General features: G+C 39.2%; 2 protein-coding genes across 2 annotated transcripts in view; both read right to left on the bottom strand.

Moving 5' to 3' along the window:
- Positions 1-949: 949 nt before the first annotated feature.
- rfx4 (regulatory factor X, 4) lies at positions 950-18,879 on the bottom strand. Its single transcript, XM_062420850.1, has 18 exons — positions 18,837-18,879; positions 16,092-16,178; positions 15,778-15,838; positions 12,864-12,987; positions 11,404-11,465; positions 10,885-11,098; positions 10,327-10,404; positions 10,031-10,194; positions 8,723-8,823; positions 8,530-8,588; positions 8,273-8,417; positions 7,796-7,890; positions 7,169-7,286; positions 5,524-5,643; positions 4,669-4,830; positions 4,382-4,547; positions 4,152-4,290; positions 950-1,222 (listed from the first exon to the last, which is right to left on the bottom strand). Exons 1-18 carry the CDS (start codon positions 18,877-18,879, stop codon positions 950-952), a joined length of 2,211 nt encoding a protein of 736 aa, XP_062276834.1.
- A 3,676-nt stretch (positions 18,880-22,555) lies between these two features.
- polr3b (polymerase (RNA) III (DNA directed) polypeptide B) overlaps positions 22,556-24,873 on the bottom strand; it is a 23,083-nt gene continuing 20,765 nt past the window's right edge. Inside the window, exons 26-28 of the mRNA XM_062420264.1 lie at positions 24,357-24,470; positions 24,048-24,221; positions 22,556-22,962 (exon numbers count right to left, since the gene is read on the bottom strand). Coding sequence (XP_062276248.1) covers positions 22,833-22,962; positions 24,048-24,221; positions 24,357-24,470 — 418 coding nt within the window. The 3' untranslated portion in view covers positions 22,556-22,832. The remainder of the gene's footprint in view (positions 22,963-24,047; positions 24,222-24,356; positions 24,471-24,873) is intronic.

The raw sequence follows: 24,873 nt of genomic DNA, 5'->3' as shown, positions 1-24,873 counted from the left end.
TAACCATACAAAACAGTGAACAAAGTACCAATTGCAACATAGAAAATAAAGGATACACCATGTTACAAAGTTACAGAAAATACATACTATATATATATTGTCACACGAAAAACAGCAAAAAAGCTTGCGACAGAATACTCTCACGCAGTTGTTGGTGAGTCACAGCATTCAATCGTTAAAAAAAACCCATCCAAGATGAAGACAGCTTAACATACTGATCAACGTCTTTTATAAATTTATATCTGTCATCTATGTTGTGTGTTTTGGCTTTGTGCCACTGTTTGTAACTGCAGTCACAGGAGAGTGTTAAGGCGGCATAGTACATCCACATCCTGCAGCAGTTTGTCTGTTGCAATGAGCCCACAACAAGATCCTGCACAGTGCTGAGCGACGAGAGGAGACCGCAGTGTCACTTAGATTGTACTGGTGTCAGTAACAGCTTACGGCACACTGATCCTTCAGTCACTGACATCACTGACTGACTGTTGGTAGGACTTTGTATGTGTGTGATGTGTGTCTGTGATGTGTGTGTGTGTGTGTGTGTGTGCTAACTTACGAAACGGATGAGAGAAACTCTGGCAGAGGTGTACATTCCTTAAAACAAAGGCACAGTTTGGCAGCAGCATTGCACTCTTAAAATGATTTTGCTGCAAATTTTGACATTGATGTCAAAGAGATTTTTTCTTCCAACAGTGGGCAAAAACATAATATTTTGTAGAAATTCCATCAAACCTCCGCACAAATTACACCACAATCAAAAAATTATTTAATGAGACATTTCAAATTGTCAGTACGTCCATACCATGATTCCTATTACCTTGCATTGGTACTTTTCACAATCTGCTACTCCTTTTCTTATGTACTTGATTGGAAGTGTTCGAAGACTTTCCATCCGCCAGCTTGGCAGGCCCAGAGCTTGTACACGGCAGTCCAAAGCAGCGATTAAAGGTTACTTCGCCCAGCCTGTGGTGGCCTCTCCATTGATGTAGGCAAAGCCAGGGAAATGCTGTGAGTGTTCATACTCTGAGTTCCTGCGTGGGCCCAGGGGAGAGTACATGTCCCCGGAAGCGGCATAGCGGGATGAATGCATAGGTGGGCTGGTGTAACAGCTGTTAGCCGGTGACACATCTGGCCACCGGGGGGCGACAGGTGTGGGGTGCAAGCGAGGAGTGCTGCCCATCAAGCAAGGCTCCATTCGAGACATCTGACCGTTGAGCTGGTACTGTGGAAGAAAAAAAGAGAAGAGACATTACAGCACTGTAGTCAAGTCATCTATTGACAGAAACAGAAAAGAACTGCAACTAATAATTAATTATCAATTAATCGGCCAAATATTTTCTCAATTGATTTATTGTTTTGTCTATGAAATGTCAGAAAATAGAAGCACCAGTCATAATGTCCCAGAGTTTAGGATCATGTATTCAGATCTTGTTTTGTCCCACCAATAAAGTAACTGACTAATTGTTTCGGCTCAGGATTACATCAGTGCCAACTTTGTAGATTATGAAAGATGCTTGATGTAAAAAAAACTCGACAAGTTTGCCAAAACAGATCAAGAGTGGACAAAAAGTTGATAGTACTTATGTAGAAATATTATAATTTCCTTGTTGATAAATACAACAAAAAGCTATTAAACTACAAATTAGACAGATTTTCAGAGATTTTTTTTCCAACATCTTTGAACCTGATTGATCGGGGGTTACAGATCCATCAAAGTGCTTTCACAAGGTGTGCTTACACCATGGAGAAAATTCTAATTTTGCAACAAAAAGCTTTCAAATTGTTATCTTTATTACTTAATCTGTTAACTATTAAATTATATTTTCTTTCATTTTAACTCCGATAAAGAAATAGGCCTGAAAACACGCTTGTTAGTTTTCTGGCAGCGAGTTAGATGAGAGGATCAATATCACTCATAACTGTTCCATAATGTAAGGCTATAACCAGCAGTTGGTTAGCTTAGCTTAGCTTAGCATAAAGAGTTGAAACAGATACCGTGACTAAACCTGAAGAAAGAGATAGTTTGGTACATACGCTCTTGTAAAATTGTGATTTTTTTGTAATAACATGTTAATTAGTGAGCTTTAGAATTGCAAGCTGGCAGACTTTGTTAATGAGCCAGGCTAGCTGTGTCCCCCTGTTTCCAGTGCTAAGCTAAGGTAACTCTAGCTTCATTTAACAGGCAGATATGAATGAGGTGTCAATCTTCAATTCCAGCTATCCACAATAATGTGCATATTTCCCAAAATGTCTTTTAATGAGGGTCTAAATGCTGGCTTCTCTGGTGTAGAGATACTAGATCCTAAATAGCCTAAAAGTGTTCAACATTTCTGTAGCAGCTGATAATATACCCACTGTTTTTCATTGCAGTATGTAAGGTTGTTGAAAGACATGACCTCAGTGTGCTTAATGTCAGCCACAGTGCTGCTGATATATTTGATAATGTGTGTTAGCCGTGTCGCACAAAATGTGAACTGACCCTCCTCATGGTAATTTCCTCTCTGGGAAGTGCTTCACAAGTTGCACCACAGTGATCAAAATAGAAAATCAAGCCACTTAAGACAATTAGCTGAAAAAGTGTTTTTCCTGTGTTATATTTGTTGCCTATGGTGACTGCACTGACTGCTTCAGCCTGTAGACAAAAATGTTTTGGACAGATGGGGATATGACAAAGTTTTCTGTTCGTTTGAGCTCCATCTCCAACCTCTCACATAGACAAAGTGCCGGCATTGTGCCCGATTTAAGCTCAGACAGGCCTTTAAAAAAAGTAGCAAAACCCTTTTCCCTTTTCTCACTAAATATAAACACGACAGTCGATTCCATTATGAGGGATCATGTCATGGAAAAAGACAGTCACTGCAGGTCAGAGAGCAGAACAGACGGCTCAGCTGCCTCTTGTTCACAAGCAGAAAAGAGACCATTGAATAACAATATTTTAATAAACGCCCCCTTGCCCTACTCTGTGGCTACTGGCTCAAACAGATGAAGAGACTATTGAGAGCTGGAAAGAGGAGTAACAGAGGAGGGCCCCTCTTGGCCTTGCCGAGCCACCTTTCACTGTCTGCTTCCGCTGTGTGGAGAGGGTGATTCGGGGACTTTTAGAAACACAGCAAGCGCTGAGGCCCGGCTGAACTCCTCCCACTATAAAGGCTGTGGAGGCTGGAGGGCCCTTGACAGGAAATTACCATCAAAAGAGTAAACTCACACAAGTCGCTACATGAGCTGTAACATCAGCGCTTCCATCTCACGTTTAAATCTTCAGCCCTTTATTTACTGTCTTTAAGGGATAGCTCAGATTTGAGGGCCCAGTATGATCATTTTCTCCTCCACAGAGCTGCTGTTGCATATTTACGTGCTTTCGACTTACACATGTAAATAGCCAACACAACACATCTGCACACATTTCAATACTGTAGCTGCATACAGTTTAAGTTTTACAGTTTACACATTAATATAAACATTAACTCAGATTATCGCAAATATGTTCAAATTATTTTTTTTAAAACAGAGGTGTAGAGTGACCACATACATTTACTCGAATACTGTGCTTGACTACAATTTGTTTTGTAGATAAAGATTTTACAAACCAAATGTATCATCTAATAATATGACAGTATTTTAGATAGTTAAAATGACTCTTTTTGACCAACTGCAACTTTAAAATATACCTTATCGGTTTGCATCAATTATAATAATCCAATATTAAATATATGACTTAACACTGAAAGGGGTAATTTAGCATAAAGATAACTTTTACTGTTGATACTTTATTAAGTAAGGTTTGCTGATAATACTAGTTTACGTATATTAATGTTAAATTTTGAAAGTAGGATTTTTATTGTAACTCAGTACAGAGTATTTTCGTACTGTGTTAGTTTTACTGAATTAAATAAATACTGTTTCTCGCCATTGTCTAAAAAGTTCCATCAAGTTTTAAGTTCAGCTAGTCCAAAAGTATTGTTTTAGGAGTAAAGTGATTGTGAGGTTTGGTTCTTATAATCCCATTGCATTTTGCATTCAGTTACAAGTTGATCAAATCAAAGTTAAGTTGGTTATGACATTACATTTGTTATTCAAAAACATTATAAGAGATTTTAAATTCACTTATTGATTCACATTCAATGAAAATGTAATTGGTGACTGAGACTGACCTGTGCAGATGAGCGGTGGTAAGCAGAGTAGTGGAGGGGGGCTGGGATTGCCGGCTCATGGGCAAGACTTGGGTACTGGCTCTGGATGGAGTGAGGGTGCTGGTTGGCGTAGCTGCCGTAGTTGTAGCTGCCAGTATATCTAGGATGGAGTAAACAAATTGAAATTAATTTAAAAAACATAAATACCACTGAAAGGTTTCCAAATATGTTAAGACTTAAATCATAATTACCCATGCTCCTCTCTGTGGGTGTAGACTGGCATCCGGTGGGTTGAGGATGGAGGAGGGACTGGTGCACTGCTCCTCATACAGGACAGCTGCTGCCCGGCCTCTGGAGCGGAGCCGCCTGCTGTTGTCACTGTGTATGTAAGGGACCAGGTATATGACTGAACAGCGCCTGGTAGACACATATATGGAACACAGAGACAAATGTGACGGTGCAGAGAATCTACTGTGTGTGTGCTGAAACTTTGCTCGTCCGGGACATCTGCTGTGTGTGACTGCGACGCCCATCTCACCTGTGGTGGCAGTGACTCCTGTGTACTCCGGGGACACGGCTGCTGTGGGGGAGCTGGCCGAGGAAACGCCCACAGAATGGACCGACCGAGCCGGAGAGTAGGATGCTGGAGATGGGGAGGCGGGAGTGGTTTCTGTCAACGTGAATTCCTCCTCTCTGTCTGCTGAAAGCGAGAAGAGACGACAGAAGAGACAATTTAATATGACTGAAATGTCATGTTTGATTTTCAGGAGTCAATACAAGTCTGCAATTACTTCGAGAAGGTCAAGCTGTACCTGAATATGAACAACTAAAACACATGTAGGGCGAAGTATGCATGTGTACTGCTGTAAATATCAGCCTAATAAAGGAAAAGTGAGGTTAAATTCTAAAATCTTTCAAAGAAGTGGAGGTTTCTGTTCTCTGTTTTTCTTATAGAAGGTTTGTTGTAAACAGACAGCCTTTAATAGACTTAATATACTGTATTTATAAAGGTTTAGGAAAAAGAATGTTTCGCTTGTACAATTCACACTTCTTACTGCACAAATATAAAGAGAAGTATCCCAACTAAATATCACCATATGTAAGCTGTAATGATAAGAGCAGGCCTCCTCATTTAAAAACTAAAACTGACCATTTCAAGTTTATTCTGCCCACTGATGCCTGAGGCCTAATGATTTAAAGTGAGATATCAAGGTTTCAATATTCAAAGATTTACTTGATGTTGCACTCTCAGAAGCACAGAGGGAGCTCCAACATCCATTTAAATTTAAGAAAAATGAACACATCAGTCTTAGAGATCTCTGGTGACACCACTACACTGGATGTGTTGCAGCTGTACTGAATTGAATTGTACTGCAGGAAGCAGTGGTCTCACCTGTGCTGCCCTCGCCCTTCATGGCCCTCATGAGGTCGTTGGCCCTCTCCTGGCAGTGCAAGGACTCCAGCAGGTAAAGCACATAATCATCAAACATGAGATGGATCAGGTGGAAGGACCCTACATGGACACACAGGATGAGTTTCAACAGAGAAAGACAAGTGATTTGTAGAAAAGCACACATGGTTATTAAAATTAACTGTGTTTAAAAGTGGTAGCCTAACTTTGAAATAAAAAGCCTATCCATGTTTTGGATTAGCGGGACATAAATTATCACAACCATTAAGATTGACATTTCTAAAAGCATCTGAGTGATGATACCACATCCTCCAGACTGACAGGACAACTGCTGTTATTTAAAACAAAAAAAAGCAAGTGTGGTTGTTTCCGTGTATCGAGTCAGACCCAGAAATATGTCAGCTGACCCCAGGGTCATGTGGAAGATGAGACCGTGGCATTTGAGGGAGTGTCACAATTGTGTCATTGTGCCAGTCATTGCCGCCACCGTGCGCATAATAAACACTTGTGGCTATTCAGGGAGCCGAGCGTAATCCTGACCGGTCATAAAACGGAACAGACAGGCAAACACATCGGGAGAGGGGACGGGCGCTTTTGTTAATTAGCTGTTTGTGCACAGAGACCTGCTTTATCCAAACACTGCAACCAGCTGTGTCTTTGATATTCACAGACAGGGCCAAAACACAGAAGTAAAGGGAAGAAGAAGCCATTTTCTCTTTCTTTCATTTTTACAGCTCTTCACTTAATGCAAACCTCAGTCATGCACAGTGAGCTATTAAAGCCATTTGACCTGTTCCTCCTTTTTAGACTTAAGGTACACAGAGGAAATGTTTATTTGATTGCACTCAACCAAAATTTAGATTCATAATTTTACACCAGACAAAAAAAACAACAAAAAAAACCCCCCAAAAGACCCGACTTTTGGACATACCTAAATTATATACATATATAAATAAAATACACACACACACACACACACACACACACACACACACACACACACACACACACACACACACACACACACACACACACACACACACACACACACACACACACACACACACACACACACACTGTCTTATTTAAGTCATGTTTCAGTCTACTAATCATGATGGCCTGAGCAAATAGTTCCTCATGTACATTACAATCAAAGATGGTCTGTTGAGGTTTTGGTACAAATCTAAATGACATACAGTATTGTCTCAAGATGGATGATTTAACCTAGAGTCAAATATCTCTATGTGCACTGTCACAGTCGAAGATACAGCCATTTGCTATAGAAACAGTCAGGGTTATGTCTGCATGAAGAGCAACAGACTTTAGTGGAGAATTAAGTCTATTTCATGTGCTATTGCTCAACATATGATGATTTAATGTCTTCTCTTTTTAATAAAATCTCTGGTCATCATTATAAAATCATGACTGTGTTTTAGAAAAGGAGTCTTTGTTTGTAATATAATTTTATATGTCAGAGAAATGTGTCATCACTGCAGCAGTGTATTTGTAGTCGGACATAAATACATGTGTGATACATTAAATAACATAACTAAGTAGCTACTGTATACACATAATACATTAATGCTGACAGCAGCAGCAGCAGCATGACAGACTGTTAGCACCTCACCAAAGCTGGGTGCGCTGTGGAGGGTCATATCCCGGATGACTCTGGTACCGAAACACGACCACATCAGCAGGAACTGTTGGGCCACCTTCTTTAGGCACCCGGGCCTCTTCCCTGCCACCTAGAGAGAACATTTCCATGAGAAAAGAGGGGGAAGGGTCGGGATGTCGGGGTAGAATTAACCCCTAGGTCCGTATTGGGGCTTAACCCTCAGGAACGAAAAACATGTCAACAAGTCAACTATTTAATTTGCCCCCAGGGACACGCCTTCCTATTGAACTATTGTCTGGGCAGTCCAAGACATTGCCGGGGCAACCAAATTTTACAAGCCCATATCTGGCACATAATGGACGCAAATGGGAAGCTTGAAGACATCATTAACTGAGAGGATTGCAATGTAAGTGCCTCTGTGTAAGAAAGACAAGAAGCTTTCAGCCACAGGTGTCTTTTTAAGGGCAAAATAATCCTGCTGTGCAAATACTTCAAGCTTTTAGGTGAAGTCACTTGAAAAAAAAATATAAACGTCACTACACAACAAATACAAATCGAGGGAGTAATGTGCTGAGTCAGATAAAGTTTCAACAGCTGTTGTTGTCCGGAAAAAAATAAAGGAGGTGTTTGCTGCCTCACCTTGACGACACAGCGGTCCACCATGGAGTCCAGCCACTCGATGTAAGCCTCGATCGGAGACTGCTCCTCCAGTAGACGGTCAAACTCCTGATACACTGTGACAGGAAGGAGAAGGTCAGATTACACACTATTTTACATCAACGACTGAAAGAGAAAAAAAAGAAACAGACGGATTTGGATACAAATGGCATCTTTATGCATCAACTCGCACGTATTTGTGACCTCTGATCCTGTCACGGCTGATTCAGAGGAGTGAGGACGGAGTGAATTGGAGATGCTCCACGGGGTGTTTCAGCACAGAGTGAACTTGTTTAACCTTTTGGTCTCCATCATTAATGCTTGATGCTGCTGGTCGTGGGAATGATTGTTCCTCAGTGTGTTGTTTGTGTGGTAGTAAAGTGTGATTCTCTGTCTGTCCATGAGATGCAGCACTTAAGACGACTACGAGTAGCATCCATTTTAAATGCGTGGACTTACAGTGGATAATAAGCTGCCTGTGCTCCTCTTGTGAGTCCTCCATGGTGTAAAGTGTCTGCTTGGTGATGCTGTTCAGGTCCACATTCCTCCAGTCCTCCAGCATTTGAAAGGTGATGTCAGTGCTGTTTATCACAGTTCGCGATGCCTGGGGAACAGATAAATCAACAATATTACTGACACAAGCATACCCATATGCCTTATCAGCTGTGTTTGTTCATATGGATTTTATTAAAAAACATTCAGAAAATGATAGGCACCTGACATAGGTGGTTTAATGAGGTTTGCCGCTTTAGAATCTGAGAGAATCTCCTCGATACTGGAAACCAAAAGGAGAAACAAAATGATGGTTAATCCCATCATCTTTCAAACTTCCTTTAAAAATGAAAGCATATTTTATCAAGATGTGAACAGCTGTGACAAAATGTGGATTAAAAAAATGTAGACACTTACATTCAAATTTGATATTCCTCAGGTTTTCCGGGAGGTCGTGAAGTGCTATTTTAAGCCACTCATCAAGCTGTTTGGCAAATTTTCGAATAACCTGAGTCAAACTGCAGATAAAGAAAACCAAAACACAATAAATACCTGAGACACCTGTTATTATTGTATTTAATTACAACTGCACCAAACCATTATTGTCATTATAGAAAATAATGGTGATTCTTTTGATTAATAGATCAATAATGTGGTTTATAAAACATAGGAGACATCTTCAAAAGATATTCAACAGGCCAAACACCACTCTTTGAAGAGGACAGTGCAATGCTATTGAAAGCTGTGTAGGAAGATTAAGTGGACCTTGAGTTGAGATTTATTTAACAATTCGTAGATTTATATATTTATGCAGGTGTTAAATTAAAACTCAGGAGTAAACACAGATGCTTCATGAATACATTCGGGTTACTCTCACATGTGGCAGACAAAAGCAGCAAATCCTCAGATTTGAGAGGCTAAATGTAATATGCTTAAAAAAATATTTTAACAATTATTTGATAATCAGAATTATTGCAGGCACATTTTCTATTGATAAATTCAGTTTTACATGTGATTTCCCCCCCAAAAATCTTATTTTATTTGTGCTTAAAACTCCAGACCACAATTGAGACAGTATACAATTTTATGAGTGAAAAACTGCTGCTGAAATCTGCAGCTGCGACACTTGGATGCAGTCTCATACAAACAGACCTTAGACATTTTTAAGGTTTTGTACTCTCCCGGCTTTGTGAACTGCTACATTCATAATTACAAATTTTGTTCTACATGCAGAAAAAGAGTGATTACTGTACTTTTAATTAACAAAAGGTGGTTAGTGTTCCATTTTTGATCCTATGACAGGGTGAGCAGTTAAACTAAGATTTGAGTAAGCACTGATGTGTACAGTATGCAGAGCAGTAGGCAAGACATACACTGTTCTACACAATAACACCTAAATCCTACCACTGATATAGCAGTGTAATTCAGTAAAGTATAAGTACATAATATTAGTAATTAGTAAGTGTTTTCTCCCGTCTCGCTGTGAAGCGCTTTGTGTATCAATATAAAGTCTTTTATAAATATAACTCAATATTATTATAAGAAAAAACATAACATAATCATGGCATTACTGTGAATGCGCCAGATTTTTAGTCTGCAGGTTTGCAAAAATTGAAAAAATTATTTTTTTTGTAAAATTAGACTTATCTAGTTTTAGTAAAAGTGAATAGCAAAATAGTACAAAATTCCTTCATTTTCAAAGTGAAGGCTACAACATGAGCTCACCTATCAGGCAGTGCTTGCAGGACGGTGGGCATCAGCACCCCAGAGATGGCCTTGTAGAGGATGGAGTCACAAACACCAACTATGTTCACCACCGTAGTGGAGCCGAGGACAGGGAGCATGTGGGGCGGCATGCCTTGCCAGAAGTGCAGCAGGAAACTTTGGACCTGAAAGCACCACACAGACCATGTTATTGAACAGTACAGAAAATAAAAGTTTAATGCTGAAGAATTAGGAGTCACCTACAATCAAACTGTTTGTTGAAACATCAAAAATGGTTAAAAACTGAGAAACCTTACCTCGTCAAAGTTGGCTCGTATGACTGTGTCCAGTATCCTCTGACAGTGCGTTCTGTACATCATGATGAAGGTTGACACCTGTGGGCAACAACAGAGTATTAATCTAATTGCACCACAAACTTAATAGCTTTTTTCTCTTTTTGGGAAAACTAAAGAAAACGTGGTACAAAAACAAGGAAATAAATCTTGGGCAAAGCATGTGAACCAATAAATACATGTTACAGGTCTAGGCTGGAGCGAAGTAATATAAAACTTTAGAGCTTTAGAGATCAGCAAAACACAAACCATTTAAAATCATGGCCCCTCTTTAAAAGCCGGACAGCTAGTGCCTGTCCTTTGTCTATTACTAGATCTTATTATCTCCCCCAAAAGATTAAGAGTTAGTGAGGAGCCAGCATATAAATCCTCAAGGTCCTTCTCTAAATGCAAACCCAGTGATGGTACCGGGCCAGATAAAAGGCTGGAGCCAGAGGGGGCGCAGAGATGGTGAGATGGCAGGGAGAGGAGTAGAGGGGAGGGGGGAAGCTGTAAGGATGGACTTTTAAAACTCCTGTTTACCCTCTCTTCTGGCAGGCTGGCGGGCAAATTTAGGTCTTTGACATTTGGAAACTCTGGCAGGAGCGTCCCCAGTTTGGAGCGCGGTGAATACGCCACTGTCTGCTTCGTGACCTCTTTCTTCCCCGTCTCGTTCACCCACGCCGCTCCCTTTTTGGAGTACATCACGTCATAATACTGAGAGGTCTCCTTCACTGCTATGCCGTAGTAGTGGTACCTGAGGAAAACAGAGGATTTAGCAGGTGAATAGAGCTTTTATTCCTCACCAAGTACTATTGGCATCATTATAGACTACAGACGTTTGTGAAAGAAAAACATGGAATGAAAAAAGAAAAACAATTCTCAATTCACGATTTTTTTGTTAGAAATAAAACATACTATTATGACATTATGGAAAAAGGTTGGAAATAAGTTGGGGGGGGGGGGGGGGGGTATTAGTATTTTTTTGTGTCTGCAAGTACATGTTGGATTGTATTTGTGACTTTTGTTTTTTTTCTTATAAATGGAACAAAACTAACTTACTTGGACTGCCCTCTTGTCCCCAGTCTTCTGGTAGTCAACGCTGGAAACTGTTGCCTTATAATCTGTTCATTGTACAAGAGAAAAAGCTGTCAGCTAAAGTTGAGTAGCCTTCAATGATAATTTAGATAAAGCAGGAGGAAAAATTTCAGGAGATTAAAACAACTAATAGGTCAAATTATTTCTGAATAAAATATGAAGTTGTATGTTTTTACTCAGGTGAAGAAAGTAGTGTGTAACGGAAAATGGGTAGGAATGTGTTGTACCTCATTCAGTAAAAGCAGTGTACATTATTTAAAGGAAAATGCTGTACTTATACAGTATCTTTAGCTCGTCATGAGAACGTGCTTAATAACGTGTTTTAGGAGAGCAACATGAAAGTCTCATAGCTGAATCCACAGGGAGGTCTGTGAGAAAAAAAAGCTTTGAGAGACATCCATTTATGACATCGAGGGGTATTACTTTTTTCCCCCCTATATCAACAGTTTCCCCTTCTCTATCCACCCACCCATCTTCACTCCTCCACTCTATCTCTCTCTTTTTCCACTCCCTCCTTCTTCCTTTCCTCTCTTTTTGTCCAAAGAGATTGGCTCCTTGGTCCAGCTCCTGGTGCAGAAAATTTAGCAAACAGTGTAGCTCTCCATTGTGTGGGATGAAAAAAGAGGCCAAGCTGTGAAGTTTCTGTCAGGCCCCGCTTGATAAATGAGCAGACAGGGAGGCAGTCCGGGCCCTCTCTCGTTTTTTTGTCCTGAATCAATGAAGCCTTCCTAAAGGACACCCCACACTGCTCCAGCCACTGATCTAACATTCCGCAACATCTCACCCTTCCAAATTTCCTTTAATTACACATTAATCCAGGCCCCTTCTCTTTTTCAATATCTTCCGACAGGAGCTGTGGAGGGGCGGGGGTGGGCCGGGTTGGGGGTTGGGGCCGGAGTCCAGGGTACAGGGGATGGCTGGGGGTAGGAAGGCTGAGGAACTTCTCGGGGTTGTGGGAACAGACGAAAGCACATCTCCTTTGGCTCTAGATTATGTGTTCAGTGAGCGACCGCAGAGCTTTGCTTCACACTGAGCTGCAGTTGATATTACTTCAACAGCAGCCATAGCTGCAGCACAAAATTAATCCAGGCATGAATCCAGAGTGTACGAGATTATAGCCTTCATAGGGTTTGTAATTGTTGTTTTGCATCTTCCTCTATTGAATCTTTTTGTTCTGATGACTTTAAACCTGCAGTGCGTGTATAAATGTATAATAAAACCCTAAAAAGCTGAGAAAAATATTCATTTTAGGGTGTCACAAAACTGTCAAATGCACCACACCTGCATTATGGATCAAAAAAATGTTTTCTACAGCGTTAGTGACTTTCACAGGCTTTCAACACATTTAAAGATCATTTTGAGTTACACTGGATGCCAGTGTGGATGATATTATGCCTTCATTTCCACAGAAGTGTGAATGTTACCTTTCCAAAGCTGGCTGCATTCACAGGCTGTGTGTCCTGCTTTTCACTGAAGTCCAGGTAATGCATGTAGAGGGCACTTCGGGGGATGCACACACCTTCGGCTATCTCGTAGTTCTCTTCTAGCCTGTAAATGACAATGAGATTCATCAGTATCTACAAAATGATATCCGTAATTTGGAGCGTTGTTAATGTGAGTGATATGAAATGAGAAAATCACACCTTTAAATATAAACAGGATTCATATGATCATGTCATTACTGGTAAATGGTGAAAAATGTCAGCAAAAGGATGCAGTGCGGCGAAATAAGACTTCTGGATGATATGAAATTATTTGTCAAAATTATGAGGATTTAGCCATTACAGCATATTCTGCAGATCATAATATCTACATCATGTAATGGTTTAGGAAAATCATACACTGCAACTGACAGTAGCACATGCAGCAATAAAAGCAAAGTCACATTATTTTAAATTAAAAGATGCTTCAGGGAAATTGAAGCAGCTCCAGGTTCCCTCCTTCATGACATCCGACAACATGCATAATCAGTCACTCATACATCCCAACAGCGTTAAATATATCAACAAAGTGCAGCGGACACCAGGTTTACTGTGACACACGATTTAACACTTTTTTCTGTATTACAATTAGTAGATGTAATTACACTAACATCGTCGGCTATTCCAAGCTGAATAGACGTGTCCAAAAGATCATCTGCCCAATGATATTATGAAATTTCACAGATGTTCTGATAAATTCGAGGCAGAGTCAACTGTGAAATGAAATTAAAAACGTTTTCCAACATGGATGATCATATTTCACTAAATTCACAAAGATTTTTGTTTATGTTTAGCTCCAGCATATAAAGGGTTGGGTTAGTTTAGTGTTTAGCTAGTGAATTAAAACACTCATATCAGAAATGAGTTAAATCTCCATTAAGTGAAATGTTTTATATTAACGTTATATCAAACGATACCCTCAGAATCAAATCACTTTATGTGGTGGTATTTCTGCCCCCTAGTGGTCTAACCAGAGTGCAGACTAAAACGAATGAATGTGTTTCTGACATGAAGACATGGTCAGGTCATGGCACACATATTTATTTACATTGGCTGTGTACATCTTATAACTAACAACAAAAGGGAAAATAACTAAACAAGAAGGGACCCAAAACTAAACCTTGAGGTACACCAACACCATTACCAGTATAATTACATTTTTATAATTTATGGGACTGACTGGGGCTGTTTACATTTGCAACATATAGAAAGGATTTTCCGATTACAAACTTGACTGCAGGTTTCCAAATGTTAAGAGCATAAAAGGAGAGATGCCTTCCTGTTTGTTATGTTTATCCTGTATACATCCTCAGCCTTTGGACACTTCTCAAAAGATCAGAATAAGAGAGCCAGTGTTTACAGAGTCAACACATCAAATCCTGTCACCACCTCACTTGACCTACATTCCTATTTAAAACCACACGTTTGTTAATGCCTTTGAAGTTGTTAGCATATATCCTCTTCTTCACTTACAATATTAATAAAGAGGAGCTTTTGTGACCTTACTGATCAGCCCTATATAAATGTTTTTTTATATTGTGCTTTGTTCTTAAATATATAATAAATGCAGTTACTGTAAGATTCTGGTGTGTTTGTTTTTTTGTTTCTGTGAGCCACAGGAGATGATCTCTTCAGACTGATTCACATTTCATGTCACTCGGAAAGATGTGAACTCTCTTCTGGATTACAGTCATAAAAGGATTATAGTCTGATTTTCATTGAAAAATTAGCAGTTCAACTTTATTTTCAAAACGGGTTAATTTGCTGATGGGTATTCTGTATATAAATATATAAACCACTTTTTTAATGACTTTTCTGACAATCAGATACAAATACTGGTCAGAATGCCCTTTAACCAAACTGATTTTTTCTGTTACTTTCTTCATTTATTACTGCAAGACAACATATTCAATATGCACAGTGAAAAAAGGATTACAGTTACTGCAAAGCCCAATTACAGAAGCATTTGTGTGTATACAGCTTATTTTTAAAACGTATATAGATTAGAGGTACAATGACTTAACTGGTCCTCACAATGAGTTTCAGCTTTCCCTCAGCACAGGTTAGATCACTGTTAATATTCATTTAAGCCTGTGTGCATTTTGAATGCTAATAAGTTAAGGGTGTCATTGGTCACGGGGCTGTGCAACAGGCAGGGGCAGATTGTATGAATTAGAGTAATTGAGGTGGGGGTTCTACTTTATGCAGAGGAAGTGATAAATGTGTTCATGTCAAAGCTTATTTTTATGACTGTATGTGTAAAATGTCTCTATTGTGGTGCAGCGGTGCAGACAAAAGACATCAAATCATTCATGATTTCATGATCAGATGGAAGATTGAGGTTTGAAAATAAACAAGATTTCTATCAATTCTGTCCTGTTGTTAGTTAAAATACATTAAAACATTAGTTAAAATGTACAAACAAAAAATATACTTCATATTTGTGCCTCTGTGGCACATAATGTAAATCCTACCATTAGCACTGAAAACAGTGAGCCCACAGTGTGGTGTAAAAATATTCAAACTAATGCTGTTTTGTTTTCTAACATGATTTAAAATGATGTAGGATATACTTTAAAGAATTATTAAAGAAAGACTTTACTGACAACAAAAACACCTGCTGATATGTACTCTATGTGTCATTTTAAACCATGCAAAAATAAATCTGACTCATTCAACACTTAGTCAAAATAATGCTTGGTTTATTTTTAGAGATATTTTTTGCATTAATGCCTCATATTTAAATGTAATTATTTTGCATTTGACATAAAAAAAAGTCTCATCTTTAACATTTTCTAAATTTTCTCTCACTTTTTTTTTTTTAAAGATAGATGTACTCTAAAAAACAACAACTTACCATTCCAGAGTAGCCGGTGTCGAATGTGGTTTAGAGGCTCTGTTGTTTTCTTTTTCTTCATCTGTAACATAGGACACATTTAGGAAATTAAGTTATTCAGGTCAAATGAGACATCACAAGTGTGGGAATGTTTATATAACCAACTAAATAATGTGCAAAAACAAACTTTTTAAAAACAGACTTTAACTGCACAGGAATGGAAGCAGTTAGTGTACTTAACACTAACTAACAATAGGAAACACAACACAATAAATATGTACAAAATTCCTCAGTAAACTCAGTCGTTTTAGTGGAGCAGTGCTCCTCCTGCTTACGTTCATCGTTGGACATGTTCCCCAGAGACGTGTGACTGGAGTATCGCTTGCTCTCGCTCTCATTTAGGCATCTTTCAATCCAGCTCTCTAAAAAAGAAATGAAGGAGCACAGATCACTGAATCTGCTGCACCAACTGTGACTGTGTTCAGAAAGACTGCACATTAAAAAGACTTAATGCTGTCATCTACACACAAATCATTGAAAATTATAAATCTGGTCAAAAGAATGTGTATTTAAAATGGTATAATAGTGCACCTGCTAATTTCCATTAGGGGAAAAACACAAATTAAATCAGATTTGATCTTTTTTTGTGTGTTTTGTTTCAATTTGCTCTGTAAACGTCACTTTTAAAAACATTTTCTGAAGAACTCATTTTGTCCTTCAGTAGAATAGCGCCAAAGCTGTATTTACATAAACAGTGCAAATCACTGCCTATACAGGACACTTTAAATGTCACTAATGTGACAGGGTGAGCTGACAACAATCGATTGTATGGGTAGCGGTGCAGTCATGGCTCTATTTGAGATGTTTTCACCAAGACGGCAGGAATCCAGCATTGTTCCCCGGAGACTACGAGCATACACACTCGCTTAAAAGAGCCTGGGCACATTACTGAGGCAGTCTGGTGGAATAGAGGCCATTGTCCTGTTTTAATTTCTACTTATAAATAGCTCAACTGGTGTGCTTTCTTGGGCCGAGCTGCAGCAAAACACCAAAGCTTTCATGTAGAAACAGCCTGATGGACTGAAAATCTACTTAATTTGTTTTCCAAGGAAAGTATTTAGTATTTCATAATTAAGTCCAATTAAGAAGGAAGAAAAATTTAGATGATTACTTTTATTCTTGTTTATTTGAGTGCAAAGAATTCTCACGTGTTATTTTTCTATGTTTAATATGATGCAACCTTCCCTATAACAGTCACTTATACTTAACTGCATGTACAGTACAGAATAATGGAATATAAAGTATGTTTTTCCATTAAATACAGTAAAAATATATATCATGTAACCAAAAGTGGAAATAAACTAATCTTAAGAACATACTTCACTCATACTACTAAAAAAACTTACTTGAACAGCTGCTGTTTTCTCCTTTAATGCAATAAAAAATATTTTTTGAAAATTGTATAAATCGTTTATTTTTTCTACATGTGAACTGACAACAGTGACCATAGCAGCTGTTGCTAGGACAGACTGTTGGCAGAGCAACCTGTTGGTGCAACCCATGGTGGGGTGGGATGGGGTGGGGGTGGGGGTGGGTGGGGGACTCAGAGGAGGTCAAAGATATTGAAAAGTTTTAGGGACGTAGAAGTTTACACTCGGAGAGGAGTCTACACCTCAATGTGCGGCACGTGCTGATAGAAAAGGTCAGACTTGCAGTTAGCATCCCATCATCGCTCCACAGGAGGAGAAACTGAAAAGTCACAGCCGGCTGAGCAAGTCTTTTTTATCTATGTTAGACAATTATTATTATTTATTAGGATTATTGGCAGCCGCTTCTTCTTTAATAGTTTCTAATTACTCTGGTTATCACCTTTAACATTATAATTATAACATTATAATGTTCCAATTATAATGCCTGTTACACAATTTAAAAAAGCATTAACATTTATCTTTGAATAAAACACCTCCAGCGTCACTAATGGCCTTCAACAACAGATTCTGACATCTCTCATCATTTACCAACAATATTTGTCTTCTGTTCACTTTTTTAAAAAAGCTTGGAAGTGAAAAAGTGAATCCACTGAAGTGAATCTAATTCTCCACAGAGGTTTAGATCTCAAGCTTCATTTGCCACAAGGACAGATAAATTGGGGATCTAAATAACTGGATTAAATTTGATCAACAAGTGAAACGGATGTTCACTCATTTATTAACACACATTCAAGACTAAATCACCCTACACTGCACCAGCATTTAAAAAAATGTTTTTAGTCAAAAGACTAAATGATAATTAATCAAACATTTTAAGTTTTAACAAATAATAGTTTTAACAACCAATTTTCAGTTAATACAAACTACTGCATCACTTGTTTCATTTCATTCTTAAAATCCAACTGAACATTAAGCATTAATGTTTCTGATTGGCAAAAAAAGTTCTCACTTACAAATACAAAGATATTTGATGAATAAATTCAAAGTGAAATTCACTTTTGAAGTTCTAGCTAATTTATTAATTCTTTGAGTTTTTGAAATATTGAACTACAAAAAAAAGGAGAGAGAAAGAGAGAGAGAGAGAGAGAGAGAGAGAGAGAGATAGAGAGAGAGAGAGAGAGAGAATTTAGCTGCAAACAGCAGGTGCAAAACACTTTAAAGTGCAGCATGATGTGCACTTGTTTCTGGACAGATTTATTCTGCTGGTTAAACTGAGAAGATGAAAAAAAGAATTGTAAGAAAGCAGAGGACTCAGCCAGTGCTGCACATTTAAGGTACATTTCTCTGCTTTCTGTGACTTTTTTAAAATTCAGTGGAAAAATATATCCTGTAATATAACAACACTTGCCAAAAATGTTGGTGACCAAAAACACTCCTTCGTTAATAACTTAAGAAATCTTTAAATTGAACAAGTGAGAAAAAGTTTAAAGCCAACAACCGAGCATCCAGATACTTCCTCTGAAAGACTACAGAGAAAAGTTTGAGACTTCCACAAGTCCTGCGGCAGAAGCTGATGCAACGTTTCTGAACAGAAGCTGATTTTCTCAACATATCCAGAGCAGCAAACCGAGCAGAGTTAACAGGACTGACCTGTGGAATCCATATCAGGCTCCTCCAGCAGCCCGCAATGCATCCTCTTCCCATCAACGACACTGGCTCCTCCAAGAAAATGGCTTAGTGCACACGTTTCCCCCTCCTCAGCGGCTCTCCCCTTGTCTCGCTCTGTGTTACCGTGACCACTGCCCGTCACTGGAGATGTTGAGGATCTGAGGTTCGCCCAGAGAGGGGTGGTGTTGGCGGAGGAGAGGGGGGAGGTGGGAATAAGGGAGGAAGGGGGTAAAGACTCCAGAAATCCAGCGGGGGGAAAGCCAGACCCGTCAAAATGTTTGCTGATGTTTCATGGGAAAGGGGCTGATTTTATAGGAGCCCTGATGGGGACATGTCATTGATAGGCTTGGAAGGCTGATGAATGGCCCCAAGTCAGATGGGGATGTGGCAAGGCTCACTGGAAGTCTTTTGTGGGGCTGTTTTGAATAAGAAAAGCTCCCTCCCAATGAAAAAAAAGAGGCTTAGATCTACGCAGTCCTAACACTGTGGCCTCCCCGTCTTCCATTATGGCATTTAATACGTTTTTATACACCCCCGAGCTCCAAATAAACATACATCCCTGCACAACCGCTACTCCTGTCGTCCCCTTCTGATTTTAACTCCGGTTCCACATCCCGTGGACACTTGTTGCTACATTTGGTTTGTTCCTCCCATCTCTGGTGTGACATGCCACCATTAAACCATCTTTGTGACAACTTTTTTCACAGAGATGACATATCATATGCTTGGCTACCCAAAAAATTGCAAAGTGTGAATTTTCTGGTGGAGTTCTCACCTCTTTTTGCTCACTATTTCGCAGTGGCAACCTTATTTTGGTGTGCCTCTGAGAAGAGGGAACGGTCACAAAGGGGGGGAAGTAAAAGTGCAAAGCCTGAGGCTGGGAGGGCTCTGATGGAGTGCCTGAGAGCTGGAGAAGGGAAAGCTGTGATTAGAATATGAATGGAACCACAGGAGAGGGGGAGAGGAGAGGGGAAAGAAGAGGGGAGAGGAGAAAGGCGGATTATGGCTGAATTACTCACCACACCATGGATAGCAAAGGAAGACTTTCTCTTGCAGTGCGCAGGCGTCTGCACCGCTACTGCAACTCACCCACACACACCGTGTGTGCAGCCACCTGGGAGCACGTACGGGAGAGGGTGGCGGCAACATCACACGGGACACTGTGCAAAGGGCCACAATTTGTGAAAACAGGGATGTGCGTCCAATCAGACTCGTATAGGAAGAAAATAGCTGCTGGAGGGAGTGGAGGAACAGGTCAAAAAGACTTGAAAATTCTAGAGAATGACAACCCAAAACCTTGCATTACCATAACAGCAACATCATTTCATCTTTCCTGACCTGTCTGCAACGATTCTCTGTGATTAAAAAATATTTTAACAACAAAAACATTAAAACAAACAAAGGCCTAAATAATGGCTTGTGCAAAGCCATGACCTCAAAGGACGATCTAATTAATTTCAGTAAAATAAGAAGAAAGTGGAGATGTCCTTTTTCCATCCTGCCACTGTTATCTGCTTATTAGGGCCTCATAAAATAGGACAGGTGCAGCCAGCAAAAGAGCCTCTTCCACCCTTTCCTATTCTCACACACTCTACCCGCACAAACGGATGTGTACTGCTTTTGTTCAGTGAAAAGGCCCCAATTGAGTTGTGTGTGTATGTGCGAGTGGGGGGTATGGTTACGCTACATACGACATGTTGGTGGCATTAAGGCTTTGGCTTAAAGAGGAAACCATATGATTCAAAGCTACTTTCTCTTCTTGCTGGCAAGAATGAGAGCGTCACAGTAGCAAACAGAAGCTATATGTCGTCAGTGAACATTCAGCTGTCTGCCTATCACATGAAATGAGAGCACTTTTAATCTATACACGAAGATGCTTTAATTGTCTCAGGTCATAAATAAAAAAAGATTTCATAAGGTGTCAATTAGTTTCTAATTTACGTTAATACATCAGGCAACAAATAAGTAGAAAAACATTTTACTTTTAAGCAGTTTAACAAAGGCTGGGTGATAATTAAAAAAAAGTCATATGATGATGTGATCTTATGTTACATCAAGCTGTAAAAAATTAAGTTACTGTTTTTACTTTACACACATGAAGAGTGTGTGGTCTCATATACTGCAACAGTTGAATGCAGTTAATTGGTTTTATCATGAATTTCATTATTTTGTATGTAACTTTGTACACATTTGCTATTCAATGGCATACTGTTTATTGATTTCAGAAAACAACCTTAATTTTCATCATTTTAAAACTGTGATAACAGGCTCACAAGATTTGTGTGGCCGCATTTTAAAATCTCAGATTTTGTATTTTTTTGCCAGCACTTGAAAACACTATGATGGACCCATACAAGTTTGTACTTTCAGCTGCATTACTACACAACATTTAGATAATGTCAGTAGGCCATTTTAGGGGATAAGAGGGGAGATGTCACCCCCCTTGTTAACCTGTTATCCCCTCTCTCCATCCCCTAGTAGCAGAGAGTGCTGCAGGGGAAGAGGGGTTCTAGTCTGCTTGACCCATTGATCCTTTATGTGTCTGAAGTTTATGCAAGTTACTATCTATGGCCTTGAACATGGCTCTGAAATATCAGTAGCCTAACTGTACTGTGTATTGATGAATCCATGGCACTGTCCCTGGTGCTGAAGTACCATTCAGATTAGTAATTGTGCCTTTTTCTTGATTTTGTCAGTTTTGTCTTAGATCTATAATATCCTCTACACTATATGCATACTATGACTACATTCAATTCTACATTATATTGTCTTATGTCTATATACTATATATAGTGTCACTTTTAATATCAAAATGACAAGTATCAACCTATAGGTGAAGAAGAATTAGAGGATCATAGAGACACACTGCTGCTGTTTGGTGTAATCTGGGAGTGGGGCACTTAATGTGACAGAGGAAATCAACCTGCAACACTGATCGCACTGCTGCAGTTACATAAGCTGAAGTAAAGTTTATACTGTTAGAACTACTACGGTGCATTTTGAAAAATAAGTAATATTAAAATGCTTAATGTCCACATTCAGTGAAAAGCCTAGACAAAAACAATATTCAGCCTAACAGCAGTTCTATTAAATCAAAATTACTGCAATTATTATTTCAAGAATTACTTTATGCTTATATGACTGCAGTCCAAAGGTTAAGTTTAGGGTTAACCATAATTGGGTTGAGCCTTCCCCCCTTGTTAAAAATTAACAGATCACCTACTGGGTAACGCAGAGAAGTAGAAAATTAGACATTATGCACTGCTGCCATCTTTTCCTCGTGGGATGCTGCAGGTTTTTACTGTAGTATGCTGCTGGACGCCCTAACAGTAAGGTAACTGGCAAAAATAAAACAAGATACAGGAAAATTTCATATCTCTTCAAGTTGGTTTTCATTTCTTACTGAAATACAAACTGAAACTAGTTGCTGGCATCTGCTTTGAGGCAGAAACATGGAGAGAGTAGTGCAAAGTGATGCTTTGTCTTCTAAGAAACAGAAAAAAACTGTGCCAAATATTCATGAACTGCTGCCACCTTTTCCTCATGTGTTGTTATTCATTGTTTTATTCTGTATTTTAGGGTTGAGAACTTTCTAAACTCACTAAGTAACTATGTTGATGTTTGTAATTAAACAGGAAATGTTCAAGCTTAAGCAATCAAATTGTACAACACACTGCAGATAGTGAAATAATTGTTTTGTGTTTATTATGTACACATACAAAGAGCAAAACAGAGAGAAATTATCAACATGAAACAGAAAGACCATGTCCTTAACTTCACATTGTTTTGGTTTGTGAACAGCAACAGAAGTAATCAGATTTTTAAAAAACTAAAAAAACAAATTTTCAAGCTTAAGCCTGTTTCTTTCTGCTGGTTCACAGATGAAACATCTCTCACAAATGATATCAGACTTTTTAAATTATATCGCTTACTCTAAACCTTTCACAGACACAGACCATGTTTCTGTTTCTGGCCGGGTCACTCGTTGTAGCGTGACAGTTTGAGTCGGGGGATGATGTTCATGGACTGCAGCTCCTGGAACAGCAGTTTGCAGGCATACGGGATACGCAGGGAGGAAACATGGCAGGACGACTTACAGTAGTGGCACCTAAAAGAAAGGGACTGAGAATCAGACTGGACACACACCAGGATAGCATGACTGTATTTCTGTCAGATCTGAGGACTTGTACAGGACTGATGCTTAGCAAAAATGATCCAGTGCTGTGCCGACAGATCCAGCCCGATCCCACCAGCTGTGATCACATTTGAGGTGTTATGTTTTCAGTGGCACCTAGAAGTTGCTCGACACTCTTCTTATCAGATTCTTCATCTATGTTATCCATCCATGTATAATTTTGCCAACTTCTTTTTCCATGCCGCATTTCTGTAATTTGCTTTGTTTGTCCACTCTGTACACACAGTATCTAGTGCATGTCTTTCCTCTTTTGTCCTCTCTGAAATTTTAAAGGGCTCTTTATTGAGTTGTTCCCTTTTTGAAATAAGGGTATACGAATATTGTAGAGCTGTAAAGATTGTAAAGCAAATTTATGATGACTATTTATAAACCCAACATATCAGCTGTTACTCATGAAGTGTTCTGTCTGCATGATATCACAAAACAAAACCCAAAACAATATTGCAATACTTTTTCCATTTATCCCGATAACAAAAAGTTAATAAAAAGATTTTGTAACCCATTGAGACGCAGAAGCATGTGACTTGATTGTCTATTTTTTGGAGGCAGCTCTGAAATTTGTATTATTATAATATTATTATTATTTATTAATTTATTTTCCAGCTTATATTTGTCATGAGCAAGGCTTCTCTCAGGGCAATAGTTTCAGCCCACAAGTGCAGATAAGGGTGACACAGAGAGGTCCGGTTTCAGTGGGCCGATGCAGAAATGATCACGATTGTGATGCGGATATTCACTTCTGTCATTTTAAATATCCCATGAAACACTTTTAAAGACCTGCCCTCCAACAAATGTGAATTTCCAGCATAACATAAAATATTTCTTGAAAGACAGTAAGCTGCGCTAAGGTTCTTTCAGGTTATCATGTGAGTTACCATGAGTGACAAACAGTGACTGACAAAAGCTCTGATGTCCTTTGTCTAGGTGTGTCACAATGCCTTTATCCACTGTAGGAAAAACTCTGCATACAAACATCTGCAGCTATAGAAAGAATTTACCATCCAGAGTATCCCAACAGGCCACACTGTCCGCACACATCCACCTCAAAAGCGTCACTGGAGATCATGAGGCGCTCCAGCAGTAACATGCTCGCTCCGTAGCCGATCAGACAGTCTCGCTCCATCTCGCCCAGACGCAGGCCTCCGTCTCGGGAGCGGCCCTCAGTCGGCTGCCTGATGGACAAATATAGAAAACACAAACTGGTGAGAAATAGTTTTACGCAACCTGGCGCACGTTTGGATTCTATCTAAAACTATCTCAGTTTTCATCGTATTTCTATGTAATTACAATAAGACCTTTGACTTTACCTGGTGAGAACAGCTCTGGGGCCTCGGGCTCTGGCGTGCATCTTGTCCAGGACCATATGCTTCAGTTTCTGATAATACACTGGTCCAAAGTAGATATAAGCCTCCAGAGGTTCTCTGAGGACAAGACAGCAATCAAAAATATAGATATCAAACTAATACATCCATAAACATTTAGTCAACACTACAATACTATAATACACTACACTACAATACAGGATATGTTCATTGCTAACATATAAAAATCAGTCATGTATGAAGTAAAAATACTAAATGTTTTCAGATTAAAACTTCTTGAATATGAGGGATGGCTGCTATTATATTTTGAACATTTGTGAATTTCTGTGAATCTTGGTCCAATAATTTGAATCATTTAGTCCTCTGGTAACTCTTTGGATCTTTTACAGACTAAGGGGTTTTCTGACTGAAGGTTTTGTGGTGATGCTGGTGAGGGACTGCGTAATGTTAATGGTGCATTCTGGTGGCTCTTAAAATCATCATACAACCTACATGTGACCAG

This window comes from Scomber scombrus, chromosome 6 (genome assembly GCF_963691925.1).
Source record: "Scomber scombrus chromosome 6, fScoSco1.1, whole genome shotgun sequence".
Taxonomy (NCBI): domain Eukaryota; kingdom Metazoa; phylum Chordata; class Actinopteri; order Scombriformes; family Scombridae; genus Scomber; species Scomber scombrus.
The sequence above is the reverse complement of the archived record's forward strand: the minus strand, read 5'-3'. Positions and strand labels throughout refer to the sequence as shown.